The 15,011-nt window shown below is 38.5% G+C and overlaps 1 protein-coding gene across 1 annotated transcript in view; it reads left to right on the forward strand.

Annotated features, from left to right (window-relative positions):
* The window catches only part of TTC29 (tetratricopeptide repeat domain 29), a 264,832-nt gene that overhangs the window by 84,814 nt on the left and 165,007 nt on the right, over window positions 1-15,011 (forward strand). The window contains exons 6-7 of the mRNA XM_062199063.1: window positions 4,468-4,680; window positions 10,477-10,562. Coding sequence (XP_062055047.1) covers window positions 4,468-4,680; window positions 10,477-10,562 — 299 coding nt within the window. The remainder of the gene's footprint in view (window positions 1-4,467; window positions 4,681-10,476; window positions 10,563-15,011) is intronic.

The following is a 15,011-nucleotide window of genomic DNA, read 5'->3' on the forward strand; positions in this document are numbered from 1 at the left end:
AAATCGTGAGATCACAGGTGACTAAGACTAGAACACCCAAAAATTTTAGGTGCCCCCATGAATGTCACTGCATGGGTAGGGAACATCCACTACGTGTACCGTATAAGGCCTGTGAAATCATTTGGTGTGACCCTGCCAAGGCAGTCACAGGCAAGACTCAAAATTCAATAAATCTATAGCAGGCTAATTTTAAGTTGATAATTTTGTATAGCCTACGAATGATGCTATAAATATCTAAGTGGCCCTTGGTAGAAAAAAGTTTTCCCATTCCTGCAGAGGGAAGCAGGGAATTTAAATGCAGCCAAATGATAAAACTCCTTCAGGAAGACCAATTAGGATGAATCTGTGTGCTTTGGTTAGAGGTTACTTGATATGGCCTGAGTAGAGGCAAAGAATGATAGACCTGGAAGAGACTATAATCTTGAAACTCAAACAATGTTTTTATTTCCTCTTTAGAAAATTGATATTTTTTGATTTTGTTTTGCAATAATTGTAAAAGAAATTTACAAAGAAATGTACAGGGAGATCCTGGGTGCCATGCACCATGCTCCCCAAAAGTTGATATCTTGCAACTATAGTACAATAACAAGACCTAAGAAATTGTCAGTGGAACAATCTACAGAACTGACTCGGATTTCACAATCCCATTTAATCCTTATTTTTTTCTGGAACTATCTTGTTTTCTTGTAGCTTCCTGTATCCACCTTTTCTTATTCACCTGGCTGAAAAGAAATATGTACCTGTACTTTATGAATAGATGGATACTGGATAAAAAACGAACTCTCATATATTCCTTTCCAGGGATACAAAGCTATACTTTACAGGCAAAAAATATAGTTAACAGAGGAAACATAACACACGTATGTGTCAGTGCTGCATTCTAGTTTTTAGAAAAATGAGGGTCGTGGGTATTTGGAGTAAGGTGTTTCTGGCAGGACGTGCTACAGGAGAGGGAGAGACGTGAAAAACTACGCCTGCTTTTCTAGGAGGTAGGAAAAAATTGTCAGCTAAGAGTCAAGACAGATTAGAGTAGTGGACATCAACTTTGAGTATTTAAATCTAAGTGAAAATGGGGTTAGACGTTATTTGAAAATGATTTAAGTGTACATTTCTTATTAGAAAATACATGTATTTTGGTGATAGAAACTTAAGAAAATGCCAATAAACAGAAAGAAAAAAATCATGAGAAAATAGAAAATCAAAAAAGAAGCTGTCCAGTAAACAGTATTCTACCTCCCAGAGATAACACTGAGAGTGCCTTGTGAATGTTTTCTGATGTTTTCCAGTATTTTCATTTATCATAAACCCCTGTCCATGTAATGAGATTTTCTTCTGTAATAGCATACTTATGGCCCTGTAGTCTCCTGTTGTATAGAAGTCTCATTGTATAAATTTATAAACAAAACTGCAATAGATATTGCACACCTCCGGATGTATCTTTGCCAAGGTGCCCTCTTACATGATTATGGAGAGGATTTGGACTGGCCATGTCTTTACTGACATGTGTACAAGTCATTTACCAATTAGTCTGCCCCATGGTTGTCTTTCTTTGATATTATCATTCTTATTTGTGTGTTAATTTATTTATTTATTTGAAAGGCAGAGGCAGAGAGAGTGAGTCTTCCATCTGCTGTTTCACTTCCCAAATGGCTGCAACTGGCTGAAACTGGGCCGATCTGAAGCAAGGAGCCAGGAGCTTCTTTCTGGTCTCCCATGCACGTGCAGGGGCCCAGCACTTGGACCATATTCTACTATCTTCCCAGGCCATAGCAGAGTTGGAAGAGGAGCATCTGGGACTTGAGTCGGCGCCTGTATGGGATGCTGGTGCTGCAAGTGGCGGCTTTACCCAGTGCACCACAGTGCCGGTCCCTGTGTGTTCATTTTTTGATACTGATTTTTGATACAAAATTTGGTGTAACAAATAAGAAGAAACGACATGTAATAATCATGAAAAGGGCTTCTACCTGCACTATACCATGAAACCTATTTGAGGAAATATATGGGAGCTCAATATGACCTGCATTTGTTAATTTAATTAGGCATGATAATATTGTTATAAGGACTCAACTAATTCTTTTTTGCAGGAAGAGTACGTTGTACCTCAAGAATATAACAAATTAGTGGCTCTGTTTAAATTAGCCGGTGGCATTTCTAAGAAATTCTCTGACTAAACCAAATGATAACAGAAGCTGTGTTCATTGATCACCTGCTGTGTAACATGTTAAATGCGCATCAGTTCATTTCCTAAGATAGTACTCCAGATATTTATGGTATTACACTATTTCACAGAAAAAAAAAAAGTAGGCACAGAGGGCAATAATTAAGCTGGGGCTAAACAGCAAAAAGTGGTGAAGCTGGGATAGGAACAGGCGGTCTGCTTGGAGCTCACACTCTAAATTATTTTTTAATTTATTTGAAAGACAGAGTTACAGAGAGGGAGGGAGAGGAGACAGAGAAGGATCTTCTATCCTCTGGTTCATTCCCCAAGTGACTGCAATGGCCAGGGCTGGGCCAGACCTAAGGCAGGAGCCAGGAGGTTCTTATGAGTCTCTTATGTGGGTGCAGGGACCATCTTCCACTGATTTCCCAGGCATATCAGCAGGGGACCAGATAGGAAGTAGAGCAGCTGGGAATTGAACTGGCGCCCAGATGGGGTGCTGGCATCGCAGGTGGTTGGCCCCCACACTCACTCTTTTTAATTTTGTTTATTGGATTTTTTTTTTTTTTGACAGATAGAGCTAGACAGTGAGAGAGAGAGAGACAGAGAGAAAGGTCTTCCTTCCGTTGGTTCACCCCCCAAATGGCCACTGCAGCCGGCGTGCTGCGCCGATCTGAAGCCAGGAGCCAGGTGCTTCCTCCTGGTCTCCCATGCAGGTGCTGGGCCCAAGGACTTGGGCCATCCTCCACTGCCTTCCCAGGCCACAGCAGAGAGCTGGACTGGAAGAGGAGCAACCGGGACAGAACCAGCGCCCTTACTGAGACTAGAACCCAGGGTGCCAGCGCCACAGGCAGAGGAGTAGCCTAGTGAGTTGTGACGCCGGCCCCACACTCACTCTTAACCACTATGGTTGAAGTACCTACATTTAATTTGAATTTATGTTGATTCTAACTTTGTCACTCCAGTACCAAAAGAGTGTTTACATTACTGAATATGATGACCATTTCCACAATACAATTGACAACGTACAGTCCACAGTGTTGAATGCCAGCTCCTCTTCCAGAAACATGTTTGCTTGTCTTTTAAAGAATGAAATGACTGAAGGCAGATCTAATTTAGGCCTTGAGAAGATATATTTTAGACTGCATTGTAGAGTATTATCCAGAAAGGCAGGTAAATTATGGTCTAGTAATTAAAAAATGAAAAGAGTATATGAGGGGCCTTAATAAATGTCATGGGTAAGGGGAATTGAAAGGTAACACACATTTTCTGTGAACTTTTTTTTAAGGATTTATTTATTTATTTGGAAGACAGAGTTACAGAGAGGCAAAGGCAGAGAGAAAGAGATCTTCCATCTGCTGGTTCACTCCCTAAATAGCCACAATGGCCAGAGCTGAACCAATCCAAAGCCAAGAGCTAGGAGCTTCTTCCAGGTCTCCCACATGGGTGCAGAAGCCCAGGGACTTGGGCCATCTTCTACTGCTTTTGCAGGCCATAACAGAGAGCTGTTTTGGAAGTGGAGCAGCCAGGTCTTGAACCAGTACCCATATGGGATGCCGGCACTACAGGCCAAGGCTTTACCCAACACACCACAGCGCTAGTCACTCTATAATATTTTGAAGGCCTCTTGTGCAAATGCCTTACTAGAAAGTTCAAACGTTAAGGAGCAATTTGACGATACATAAGGTCTGAATTTGTGTTTGATAACAGATGAATTGTTTCTCAAGATATTGAATTCTTCTTAAGAATGAAGAAATTGCCATCTGTTAGAAAAGCACTGTAGAATCAAGGTTGAGAACATGGGCTGTGGAGTGAGACTTCCTGGGTCTACCACCGACTAGACATGCAATCTTGGGAAGCATTCTTGGCCTCACTAAGCCTTAGCTTTCTGTACTGTAGAGTGAACTTGTTAACAGTCCCACTCCTTAGAGTTGTTGGGAGGATTAAATGGGAAATGCATATAAAGTAGATAGCACAGTGCCTTGCATATATAATGTTGAATAAACGTTAACGAATATAATTGCTATTAATGATTATTGCTCAACTGTCACAATGTCCCTAATACACACAACCCCAATCAACTTCTGGTTGAAGGACACTCGTCTTATAGGTGGCTAACCAGATCAATGCTGATTCTCACGTCCAAGCAGGGAGAACTCTTTTCCCAGTTTTTCTCCTCAGCCTTAGAAATACTTTACTGTATTCCATGGTGTCTCTCCCTTTAATAGTAAAAGATAAGATGTACACAAAATTTTTGAAAATATGTTCTGGCCTGTGGTTTATATTAATGAATGGCTTTTATTCTTCAGGTCAGCTTCTGGAAGCTGCAGAATATTATGAGACATTCCATCAATTGACACAGGGGCGGCTATGGAAGGATGAGACAGGCCACATTCTCAACTTGCGGGCCTGCGAGAGTCTCCTGAGGACTTACAGATTACTCTCTGACAAGATGCTGGAGAATAAAGAATACAAACAGGCCATCAGAATTCTAATAAAAGCTACTGAAATAGCCAAAGAAGGTGGGTGGAAAAGAACGTTCTCGCATTGTTCTCTTTAATGGGCAGACACTGGTTCTCCCAAGAGGCAAGTAAAAATGGTCAAGTGTTAGGGTGATTATTTCCTATGAAATGCAAAGACAAATGCCATCAATATACTTTCAAATTTTACTGTAAAACAGAGATGCCTTACTGCTGACAACAGGAAATCCGTTTCTTGAAAGCTTTGTCTCCAAGATTACAATCCATCCACTGGGATGATGCTGTAAAACAAGAAATCCACAATAAGAAGTTAAGATTATCTGTACAAGATAAGGGTATTTGTGTGTATGTGTGTGTGTGTGTTTAAGGTTGTATATTTCTTGCAACCTGAGAGATCTGTGTAAATTCCCTGTTGTCAGGTATAGGTGAATTATGATAAATACTTAGGAATAATGGGAAAATGAGACTCTAGTAAAGTATAGACCTTTGCCTCTTAAAATGTGGCCTACAGTCCAAAAGTACAAGCACCACCAGGAGCATTGTATAAAAGCAGAGTCTCAGGGCCCACCCCAATCCTACAATGTCAGAATCAGAACGTTAGCAACATCCAGGTGCTTCATGGGCACCTTACAGCAATAAAGGTGCTCTTATGAGAGCTGGCCATATCTTAATATTTGTTATCTTTTGCATAGATACATATAATATTTTTAATTTTAACATATTCTTACAGACTTTCATTTTGTGAAATACAAGGACATTTTGTTATCAGATAATGATTTATCAATAGAGTAGCTTTTCCACTAAGGAGAAAAAGAAATTACATTTACGAGCTAAAGTTTATTAGCTCGTGGCTATATTTGATTGATTGATCGGTTTATCAAGTAATAGGTGGCTTCTTTAGAGTAAGCCAGACTGGGTTTCTGGGTGTGATTTTAATTGACTACAGAATAAAAGTAAGTATCTTGTTCTCTCCATTACTTCTTCTTTTCCTCTTTTTTTCTTTTTCCTTTGTTAAATTACTTCTTTAATAGTATTAGTTGAAATACTCATAGGAAATCATTCCCATTGAAAGATGTTTCCCATTAAATGAACTTCTTGTAAATATATAGTGATCTTGTACTTTCCCCTTAAGAATACTGATATAGTTAGCACTGAGATCAATTTCAACAACAAATTGTCCTCATGTGGAAAGTTATATGAAATTTCAATATAAAGGACTCTATAAATTAGGAAAGGGTTTATGACTTCAGGCTCCCATTTGCTAAGTTGTAAGGTAGTTCACAAAGAAAAGAAGGTTCCTATCTTCCAACAGCAAGAGCCTGCCTAGCAGTTTCTTTTTTCAAAGTATCTCTCACTTTCCAAAGGACAGAAAAGTAGGACAAGACAATGTTTTCTAAAGTTATAGTAATTTTAAATCTTTTCAAATCAATACATTTTCCATATGAGAAAGTAGACAGGTTAAAGGGCTGCATGATATTTTACCAAGCTCTGGCAGCAGCTGAATACTCGGGGAGGAAACATCTCTCCTGTTGTCTCCTTCTTTGGTCAGGGATCCTGAAAAGCAAATTCCTGGTTGCCTGAGTAAGACATACCCCTCATTCTGTACATGTTTTATGGTGTGTGTACTTATGGGGTGCCAACACCCACTGTCAACCAACATCTTCTGTAGGGCATCTTGGTGTAACGCACAAGTATAGCACCGGCAAAAGAGGCTGTCATGTTCTGTTATTTTCATGTCTTTAATGCAAACCATCAGTAGTGTTTAATGTACACATGAATTTGGGCAACCGTCAACAGTGTCCCCTATACCCATGAGCAATCATTCCCTATTGACTCCTCCTAGCTCCTGGAAACCACTAATCTATGTTCTTTCTTTATGGATTTACCTATCCTGGATAGTTCATATAAATGAAATCATACAATGTGTGTCTAGCCTCTTTCCCTTAGCCTAGTGTTTTCAAGGTTCATCCAACTTGTGTCATTTCTTCATTCCTTTTCATGTCTAAATAATATTCCATTGTGTGGTTATGCCAGTATTTCTTTATCTGTTCATTTGATGGGCACTTGTGTTGTTTACACCTTTTATCTTTTGCAACTATGTACAGCACAGGTTTTTAATGATCTTGAGCATATATTTAGGAGTGGGATTAGTAGGTCATATGTTTAACTCACTGAAAAACAACCAGTTTTTCAGAGTTGCTGTATCATTTTACATTTCCACCAGCAATGTATGGGGTTTCAATTTAGCTACTTCCTCACTATCACTTGTTAATTCCACGTTTATTATGACAGTCATTCTAGTAGGCATAAAATATCTCACTAATGATTTTACTTGTATTTCCCTGTTGGCTAATGAAGTTGAGAATTTTTCATTTGTTTCATTTGATCACTTGTAAATCTTTTACAAAATTTATTTAATTTACATAAAGAGGGGATTTCATGTGTTGCATATATATAATTTCAAGCTCATAATGATACTTCTCACCCTACCTCACACCCTCCTTCCTTCCTTCCTTTTTTTCCTTCTAACTTTTGTGATAACATACTTTCAATTTGCTTTATAATCACAAGCTTAATAAATAATTTAACAAGTAGAAAGTAGAAAAACTACTCCATGGGAATATAGGCCAGGGATTTCAACAATAATCAAATCTCAATATGCCAGTTTTACTCATATACATTATGGTTTTTTGTGTTCTATATATTAGCTACCACAAATCAGAGAAGACCTATATTTGTCTTTTGGATCTGGCTTATTTAACTAAGGATAATGGTCTCTATTTGCATCCATCTTGTTGAGAAAGACATGATTTCATTCTTTATTTTAATGGCTGAGTTGCATTCCATTGTGTATATATATCACATTTTCTTTATTCAATCAACAGATTATGGACATTTGGGTTGATTGAATACCTTAGCTAATGTGAATTGAACTGCTATAAATGGGGGAACAGACAACTTAGATGCTGATTACCTCTGGGTAAATTCGAGGAATGAGATGGCTAGGGCACACGGTAGATTGATCTTCAGATTCTTGGCCAACTTTTAGCTAGATTAATTTTGTTTTTATTATTGAATTGTAAGAATTCTTTATATATTCCAGATAAAAATCTTATGTCAGATATATGATTTGAAAATATTTTCTATTATATTGGTTTTTTTCTTCAGTTCTTAATGGTAGCCATTGAAACACAAATTTTGATTTTGATGAATGCAAATTTATTTTTTTCTTGTGTTTGCTTTTTGTATCACAACTAAGAAGGCTTCAACCAGTCATAATGATTCACTACTATACTTTATTCTAAGACTTACTCTGTTGTTTTTTTCCCAGGGAGTATTTATCACCATAAACCTTACCATGGAATTTATTGTTTACTGTTTATTTCCCATCTCTAGCCTAGTTTTATGTATGTAAATATATGTGTCTCATTTTAATAGCACAAACATTTTAGATGTAACATTTGTTGTTGTTAATCCTACTCCTACTGACATTTTTCTCCTTTATCTCACTGCTTTCACTTCATCTTAGTTAGTTAATAGAAGAAGTTCTCATGTTTAAATTCTATTTTAAAATTAAAATTTGGTTGTCTATGCTGTGGTTTAGTAGGTAAAGCCACTGCCTGCAATGCCAGCATCCTGTATTGGCACTGGTTCATGACCTGTCTGTTCCACTTCCAATCTAGTTGCCTGCTGATGACCTGTGAAAAGCACTGAAAGATGTCCCAAGTGCTTGGGCCCTGTTACCCATATGGGAGACCTGGAAGAAGCTTCTGGCTTTGACCTGGCTCAACCCTCACCGTTGTAGCCATCTGGGGAATGAACCAAAGTATAGAAAATCTTTCTCTGTCCCTCACTCTCTGTAACTTTGCCTTTCAAATAAATAAATAAATCTTTTTTATAAAAACTAATATTTGGTGTTTCCTCACTATTTGAGATAACTGGCTCAAAAACCTCGATCAACAGGGATAGATTTTTCCTTTCTTTCCTCCCCTTTGCTAAGCTTCCCTTCACACAAAATTAGTTGCAAAAGATCCGCTGTTATCAACTCAAGCAATTTGCTAGTACCTTAACACACTTACAGCATTTGACACAACAGATACAAAATGTATACAATAGATGTTTAGTTCTTTAAGAATGTTCCTGCCACAGTCTCTTCCTTGTCTCCCATCTTTCACTTTCCTAGTCCCACGACAGCACCAATAAACCTATAGCAAAGAAGGTAGGGCCCAGATGAATTGTAAGAGTTAAAATCCCCCAGGTATAATCAGTGATACCATCAACTCTAACAAGAGTTAATTCTCTGCCATCAGTAAAACACCTAGGGAGGAAAAAAATACTGTCAGCCATTTGACATCCTGTTTTCTTTCTTTTTATTTAAGGTTCATTATTTTACTTGAAAGGTAGTTTTAGAGAGAGATCTTCCATCTGCTGATTCACTCCCCAAATGATCACAAAGGCCTGGGGCTGGGCCAGCTGAAGCCAGGAGCCGGGAACTTGATCCTAGTCTCCCAATTGGTGGCAGAGTCCCTGGTACTTGGGCCATTTTGGCTGCTTTATCAGGCTCATTAGGATCCTTCTTTCCAAAGAACAAAAACATATATTGCCCAAGAACTAGGTGATAGTGGAAGCCAGTCACTTCCAAAATTACAAAGAAAGGTAGTATTCCTCTTAAAGTAAGAACTTTTAATGCAAATATATTAAATTTATGTCACATTTACACTAGTAAATATAAACCTTCTACTTTTACATGATATGTTGTAAATTTTGTTGAACAACATGTTACACCTTTATACGTTTTGCTTTTATAAATAAAAATTGGGTTATTCCTGGATTAAAACATGTCACAGGGTTTGGAAAGTCTAAATTCCTTGTAAAAAGGCAATGAAAAAAAACATTGCCAGTGACTAGCAAAGAAAAACATGTCTGGATTTCAAAGTAAGGATGAAATTGTGTACCAGGAATCCAAGCTCTGTCATTCTCTTCAGCCAAGCTGACTTTTATAATTATTATTTATTTATTTTGAAAGAATAATAGAAAAGGAGGGAGACACTCATACACATAGAGATGCACAGAGAAAGAGACTTTCCATCCACTGGTTCACCCCTAGATGGCTGCAACAAACAGCACTTGGCCAGGTCAAAGCCAAGGGCCTGGAGATCCATCTGGGTCTCCTACGTGGGTGACAGGAACACAGACACTTAGGCCATCTTCTGCTGCTTTCTAAGCCATTAGCAGGGAGCTGGATCAGAAGAGGAGCAACTGGGATACAATCCAGAGCCCATATGGGATGCTTACTTCACAGGCAGTGGCTTTACATGCTACACCACAATGCCAGCCCCATTCTCACCCAAGCTTTAATTGATAACCTTTAAGCTGAAGATAGACAAGTAGTTCCTAAATTTGCTAATTTTCTGCGCAAATTTGAAAACTTAGCAGAATGTCCGTCCCTTGGAGTATTAGAGTTTGTGCACCAACTAAGGTTGTTACACTTTATCAGCTATTTCATGTATGTTATAACAACTATGCTGAGCTACAGTAGGTCTTTCCATGGTGGACTCCTATAAAAATTATTTATGAATGCCAACATGATAACACCAGGTTGTGTATGTAGAAGGAAACCCCTTATAATCATATTGCTAATGTACCTGATTCTGACACCTGTGGTGCCGGCAAGTTGCATTTATGTTAGCCTTTTTCTCAACTAGATTTTTGGGACCATTGATAAGTCTATATAATTTTTCACAATAACTTCCTACTGTCTGAAAAAAACAAGAATTCTGTTTGCTATTGTGATAATTTATTGAGCATGATGGTAATTTTTCTCTACCTTCCCTTTAGCAAATGACAAGAAGATGGAAGGAGAAGCTTCCTATTACTTGGGATTAGCACACTTGGCTGCTGCAGAGTATGAGACAGCACTAACTGTAAGTTGAAGTTCATCTCTGTCCTTGCTGTTTTTAATGTTTATTTCATAACATTTTGTCATATGTTATTATCAGGCCAACAGAAATGGGTTGGACCTTTTGTCAGTGTGCTTATTCACCAAGGTGAAAACAGAATCACTGTATGCTAGAAGCATAAAAGAAGCCGCTTTCATTGTTTATAGAAAACAGTACGAAGAAAATCACCATGAAATGCTTCGGGGAATATGAAACTTAAACGCATGGCATAGGATGGCCCTCTGTGTTTCCATATCAACAAAGACAAGAGGAAATGGTATAAATGACAGAAAAAAAAAACTAAGTAGTAAAAAATATTACAGTAACTTTATAATACAATTAGGTGAAATTTTGCTTAGGAAAGAATGAGAGCTTCCAAGGCTGCAGAGTGGGTTCCATGGATGCTATCTTTAGTATGGGGACTGGGGAGGGAGGCAGCAGAGGTGACGGGAGGCATTTGGGCCCAGTCTAAGAAGTAAATTGTTTCATGATAGCATTAGTGTTTGCGTATTTCGTGACAAGGCTTTGTTGGTCTGGCTAAAAACAAACTAAAGACCCAGTTTTCCTATATTGTAACTGAAGTCATTTTTCTTTTCTTCTCTTACCTCTAGTATCTTTAAAGTGTAGCTTCCTACTTCATTTCACATACACCTCTTTTAATAACCCTACTGATGAGAAGTATTTGGCTTACTTTTTAGTGTTGAAGATATTATTTGCTCCTTTAAATCTTTATGCTGAGTAGGATTCTGGTATTTGGGTTTGGTGTATTTTTCTAGCACTCTTACAACTGGTTGTCGTGGGAGACAGGTTTTCTGAGACAATGCTTCTGTTCAATAGTTTGCAGCTAATAATAGGCTTTCCGCAAAGCTTTTTCATGTATCTTGGGGAACATAAAGACCAAAAAGATGCACATATATCCTCAGGACCTAATTTAATGAGAGCTATCAGCTTATAAATGTAACTGTAATTCAAAGCTGGATGAACAAGTGGTTTCTGAGTGTGAGATGAGAGTAGTTGGTTCCAAAATCAAGAATAGCTTTTGGAACTGTAGATATATACACACACACTGACACACACACACAGTCACACACATCCACTTGCTGAACATGAACATATTCAGTATTTAGGGGAAAACAATAAATTGTCAGGTGAAAAATGAAATGTGGTAGGGGTCTAGTTGAGGAAAATGGTGTAAATTAGCTCATCTCTGTCTCTCTCTCTCTCTCTCTCTCTTTCTCTCTCTCTCACACACACAAACACACACACACACACACATAATACAAGTACATGGCAAAGTAAATCCAAAGAACACCACAATACAGCTTATAATGAAAAATGAATCCTCTTTCCACCCTTGTACTCAATTTCACAGTTCTTTTCCTAGAGACAAATATTACTACAAATTTCTGGCTTATTTTTCCAAAAGATTCTATATATGAATATGTATAGCATATACTTGTAAGGACATATATTTATATGTCCTTTTCATTATTTTTAAAAGGCTAAAGTTTTATGCACACTATTCTGTGTTTTGAGTTAAATTCTTTCATAGTAATGCATACAAATTCATTTTGTAAGTTTCAAACATTTTTCAGCTTTATTTCGAGGTACAATCAATGGATAAATATGCTATATACTTAAGATGCAAAATGTGTTTTGATATATGTATATATTGGGAAATGATCCCCCAATCAAGCTAATTGACCTATACAACTACTTACGTTTTTACCTTCTTTGTCTCTGAGAGCACTTAAGATCTATTCTATCATAAAATTTCAAGTACACAATACATTATTAACCATAGACTTGCTTCATCTTAAAAGGGCTGTATCATATCCCATTGTATGGCTGTACCATAATGGATTTAACTATCCCTCATTGAGGGGCATTAATGCTGTTTTCAATAATTTTTATTGCAAAGGGTGCAGCAGTAAACAACTTTGTCGAATGTGACCAATTTATTCATAGAATAAGAGTCCTAGGGATAGAAATGTTGATGTGTCCTATATTCTAGTCATAGTATAGTCCAGTAATGAATGGGTTGAAGAAGCAGTATTTCATAACCAGGTTGATGAATTTCTTGAGATTGTGACTCCTTTCAGAAAATACTAAAATTGTTTTTCTGGTTATAAATGTAATTTCATGTCTATAGCTTATTAACTAATGTGACTTTGGGAAAGTTCCTTAAGCTCTTAATTGCCTCTTCTATCCAGTAGGACTAATAACTATGCTTATTTTATAGAGTAGAATGTTTATAATGCCCCTGCCACCATCACCACAAGATCCATTTCCTAATTCCTGGAACTTGTGAATATAGATGTAATTGATTTATGGATCCTAAGGTGAGGTGATCATCCTGCATTATCTGGGTGGGCCCTAAATCCAAAGACAGCAGCCTTATAAGAAAAAGGTAGAGGGAGATTTGAACCAGAAGACAAGAACTTCACACAGTAGAAAAGACCACGGGAAGACAAGGACAAAGATTGCAATGGCACAGACACAAGGCAGGGAATGCCTGGACCCACCAGAAGATGAAAGAGGCAAGGGAGTGTCCTCCCCTGGAACGTTCAGAGGGAGTACAACCTGCTGACACCTTGGCCTCTGACTTCCAAGCAATAAGAGAATGAATTTCTGTTATTTTGAGTCATTTGGTTTGTGGTAATTTGTTTTGTCATCCCTAGGGAGGTAATTTATGTGGTGATTAAAAGAGGTAATTTATGCAAAGTTTTGGAGTAGTACATGCCTGGTATGTAATAAACCTTCAGTAGTAATTTGATTTCATTATTGTTGCACTAGTCTGAGTTTCTAGACATAAGTAGTAGTAGTGAAGAGGGAGGGAACTAGATGGATTCAAGAGTTGCAAAGGAGATGGTAATGGACTTATGAAGGAGACAGAGGTGTCTAAATGGGCTCTTGGTTTCTGGCTGTGGAACATGGCAGGTGCCAGTGTGAATAATTTTATAGGTGTCTGGGGAGAGTTCAAGTAGATGGCTAAGTAGGTGAGTCTGGAGCTCAAGAAGTCTACATGGGTGGTTCTGTGCATGATGGGTAATTTTATGGATAAACTTGCCTGGGTTGTAGGATGTCCAGATAACTGGTTAAGCATTAATGCGGGGTATATCTGTGGGAGATCAACATTTTAATTGGTAGACTGAGCAAAGCAGATTGCCACCACCATCCCCCCAACCCAATATGTGTGAGCATCTTCAAATCCATTGATGATCAACCGGACTCTTTGAGCACAAACTGATTTTCTCGTGCCCTCAGCACTATAGATGTCAGGTCTTCAGACCACATCTGGAATTTATACCACTGGCTCTGCAGCTCATAGGCTTCAGTCTATACCACCAGCTTCCCTGGGCTTCCAGCTTGCACATGGCAGAGTTGGGTTTTTGAGTCCCCATGAATACTTGAGCCAACACTGAAAACAAATTTCACTCACTATACATTATTATCATATTATCTCATAGTACATTATATATTTTATTAGAATATTTTATATTATGTGTGTATATATATATGAAAAGCTATGAAAGCATACACTTTTTTTTTTTGACAGGCAGAGTGGACAGTGAGAGAGACAGAGAGAAAGGTCTTCCCTTGCCATTGGTTCACCCTCCAATGGCCGCCGCGGTTGGCGCGCTGTGGCTGGCGCACCGCGCTGATCCGATGGCAGGAGCCAGGTGCTTCTCCTGGTCTCCCATGCGGGTGCAGGGCCCAAGCACTTGGGCCATCCTCCACTGCACTCCCGGGCCATAGCAGAGAGCTGGCCTGGAAGAGGGCAACCGAGACAGAATCCGGCGCCCCGACCAGGACTAGAACCCGGTGTGCCGGCGCCGCAAGGTGGAGGATTAGCCTAGTGAGCCGCGGCACCAGCCTTGCATACACTTGTTTTAATACATTTAGTTTATGATGGTGTGTTCCATCAGCTATGGAAACTAATACATATGGTGATTATAAGAGATTTATGCATATGTATTTCTCTGGAGAATCTGGGCAGTATACTCTACCCATTTGAAAATGTTCAGCATACTGAGGCTGTGGAATAAATAAAATTTGCTAGTAAGAGGTAATAGTAAAGAGAGAAAAAGGCCTAGGACAATGCAAGGTGCAGGAGTGAGATATAAAGGAGGGTAAACAGGTGTATCCAGGAAGGTAGAAGGAGAACTGCATAGATGATCTTACATGAACCAGAAAACCAGATGTGCCTAAAAGACAGAAATATACAAAACAAACCTGACACCTAGCTTTGGCTTCATATTGGAAGGCAATATCTTTTAATTTTCCCTAATATCTATTTTTAAGGTTTTATTTATTTATTTTAAAGGCAGAGTGACAGAGAGGAGAGACAGAGATGTTTAATCTGCTGACCCATCCCCCAGATGGCCCCAACAACCAGGATTGGCTCAGGCTAAAGCCAAGAGCCAGGAACGC

Source organism: Lepus europaeus, chromosome 8, assembly GCF_033115175.1.
Source record: "Lepus europaeus isolate LE1 chromosome 8, mLepTim1.pri, whole genome shotgun sequence".
Taxonomy (NCBI): Eukaryota; Metazoa; Chordata; class Mammalia; order Lagomorpha; family Leporidae; genus Lepus; species Lepus europaeus.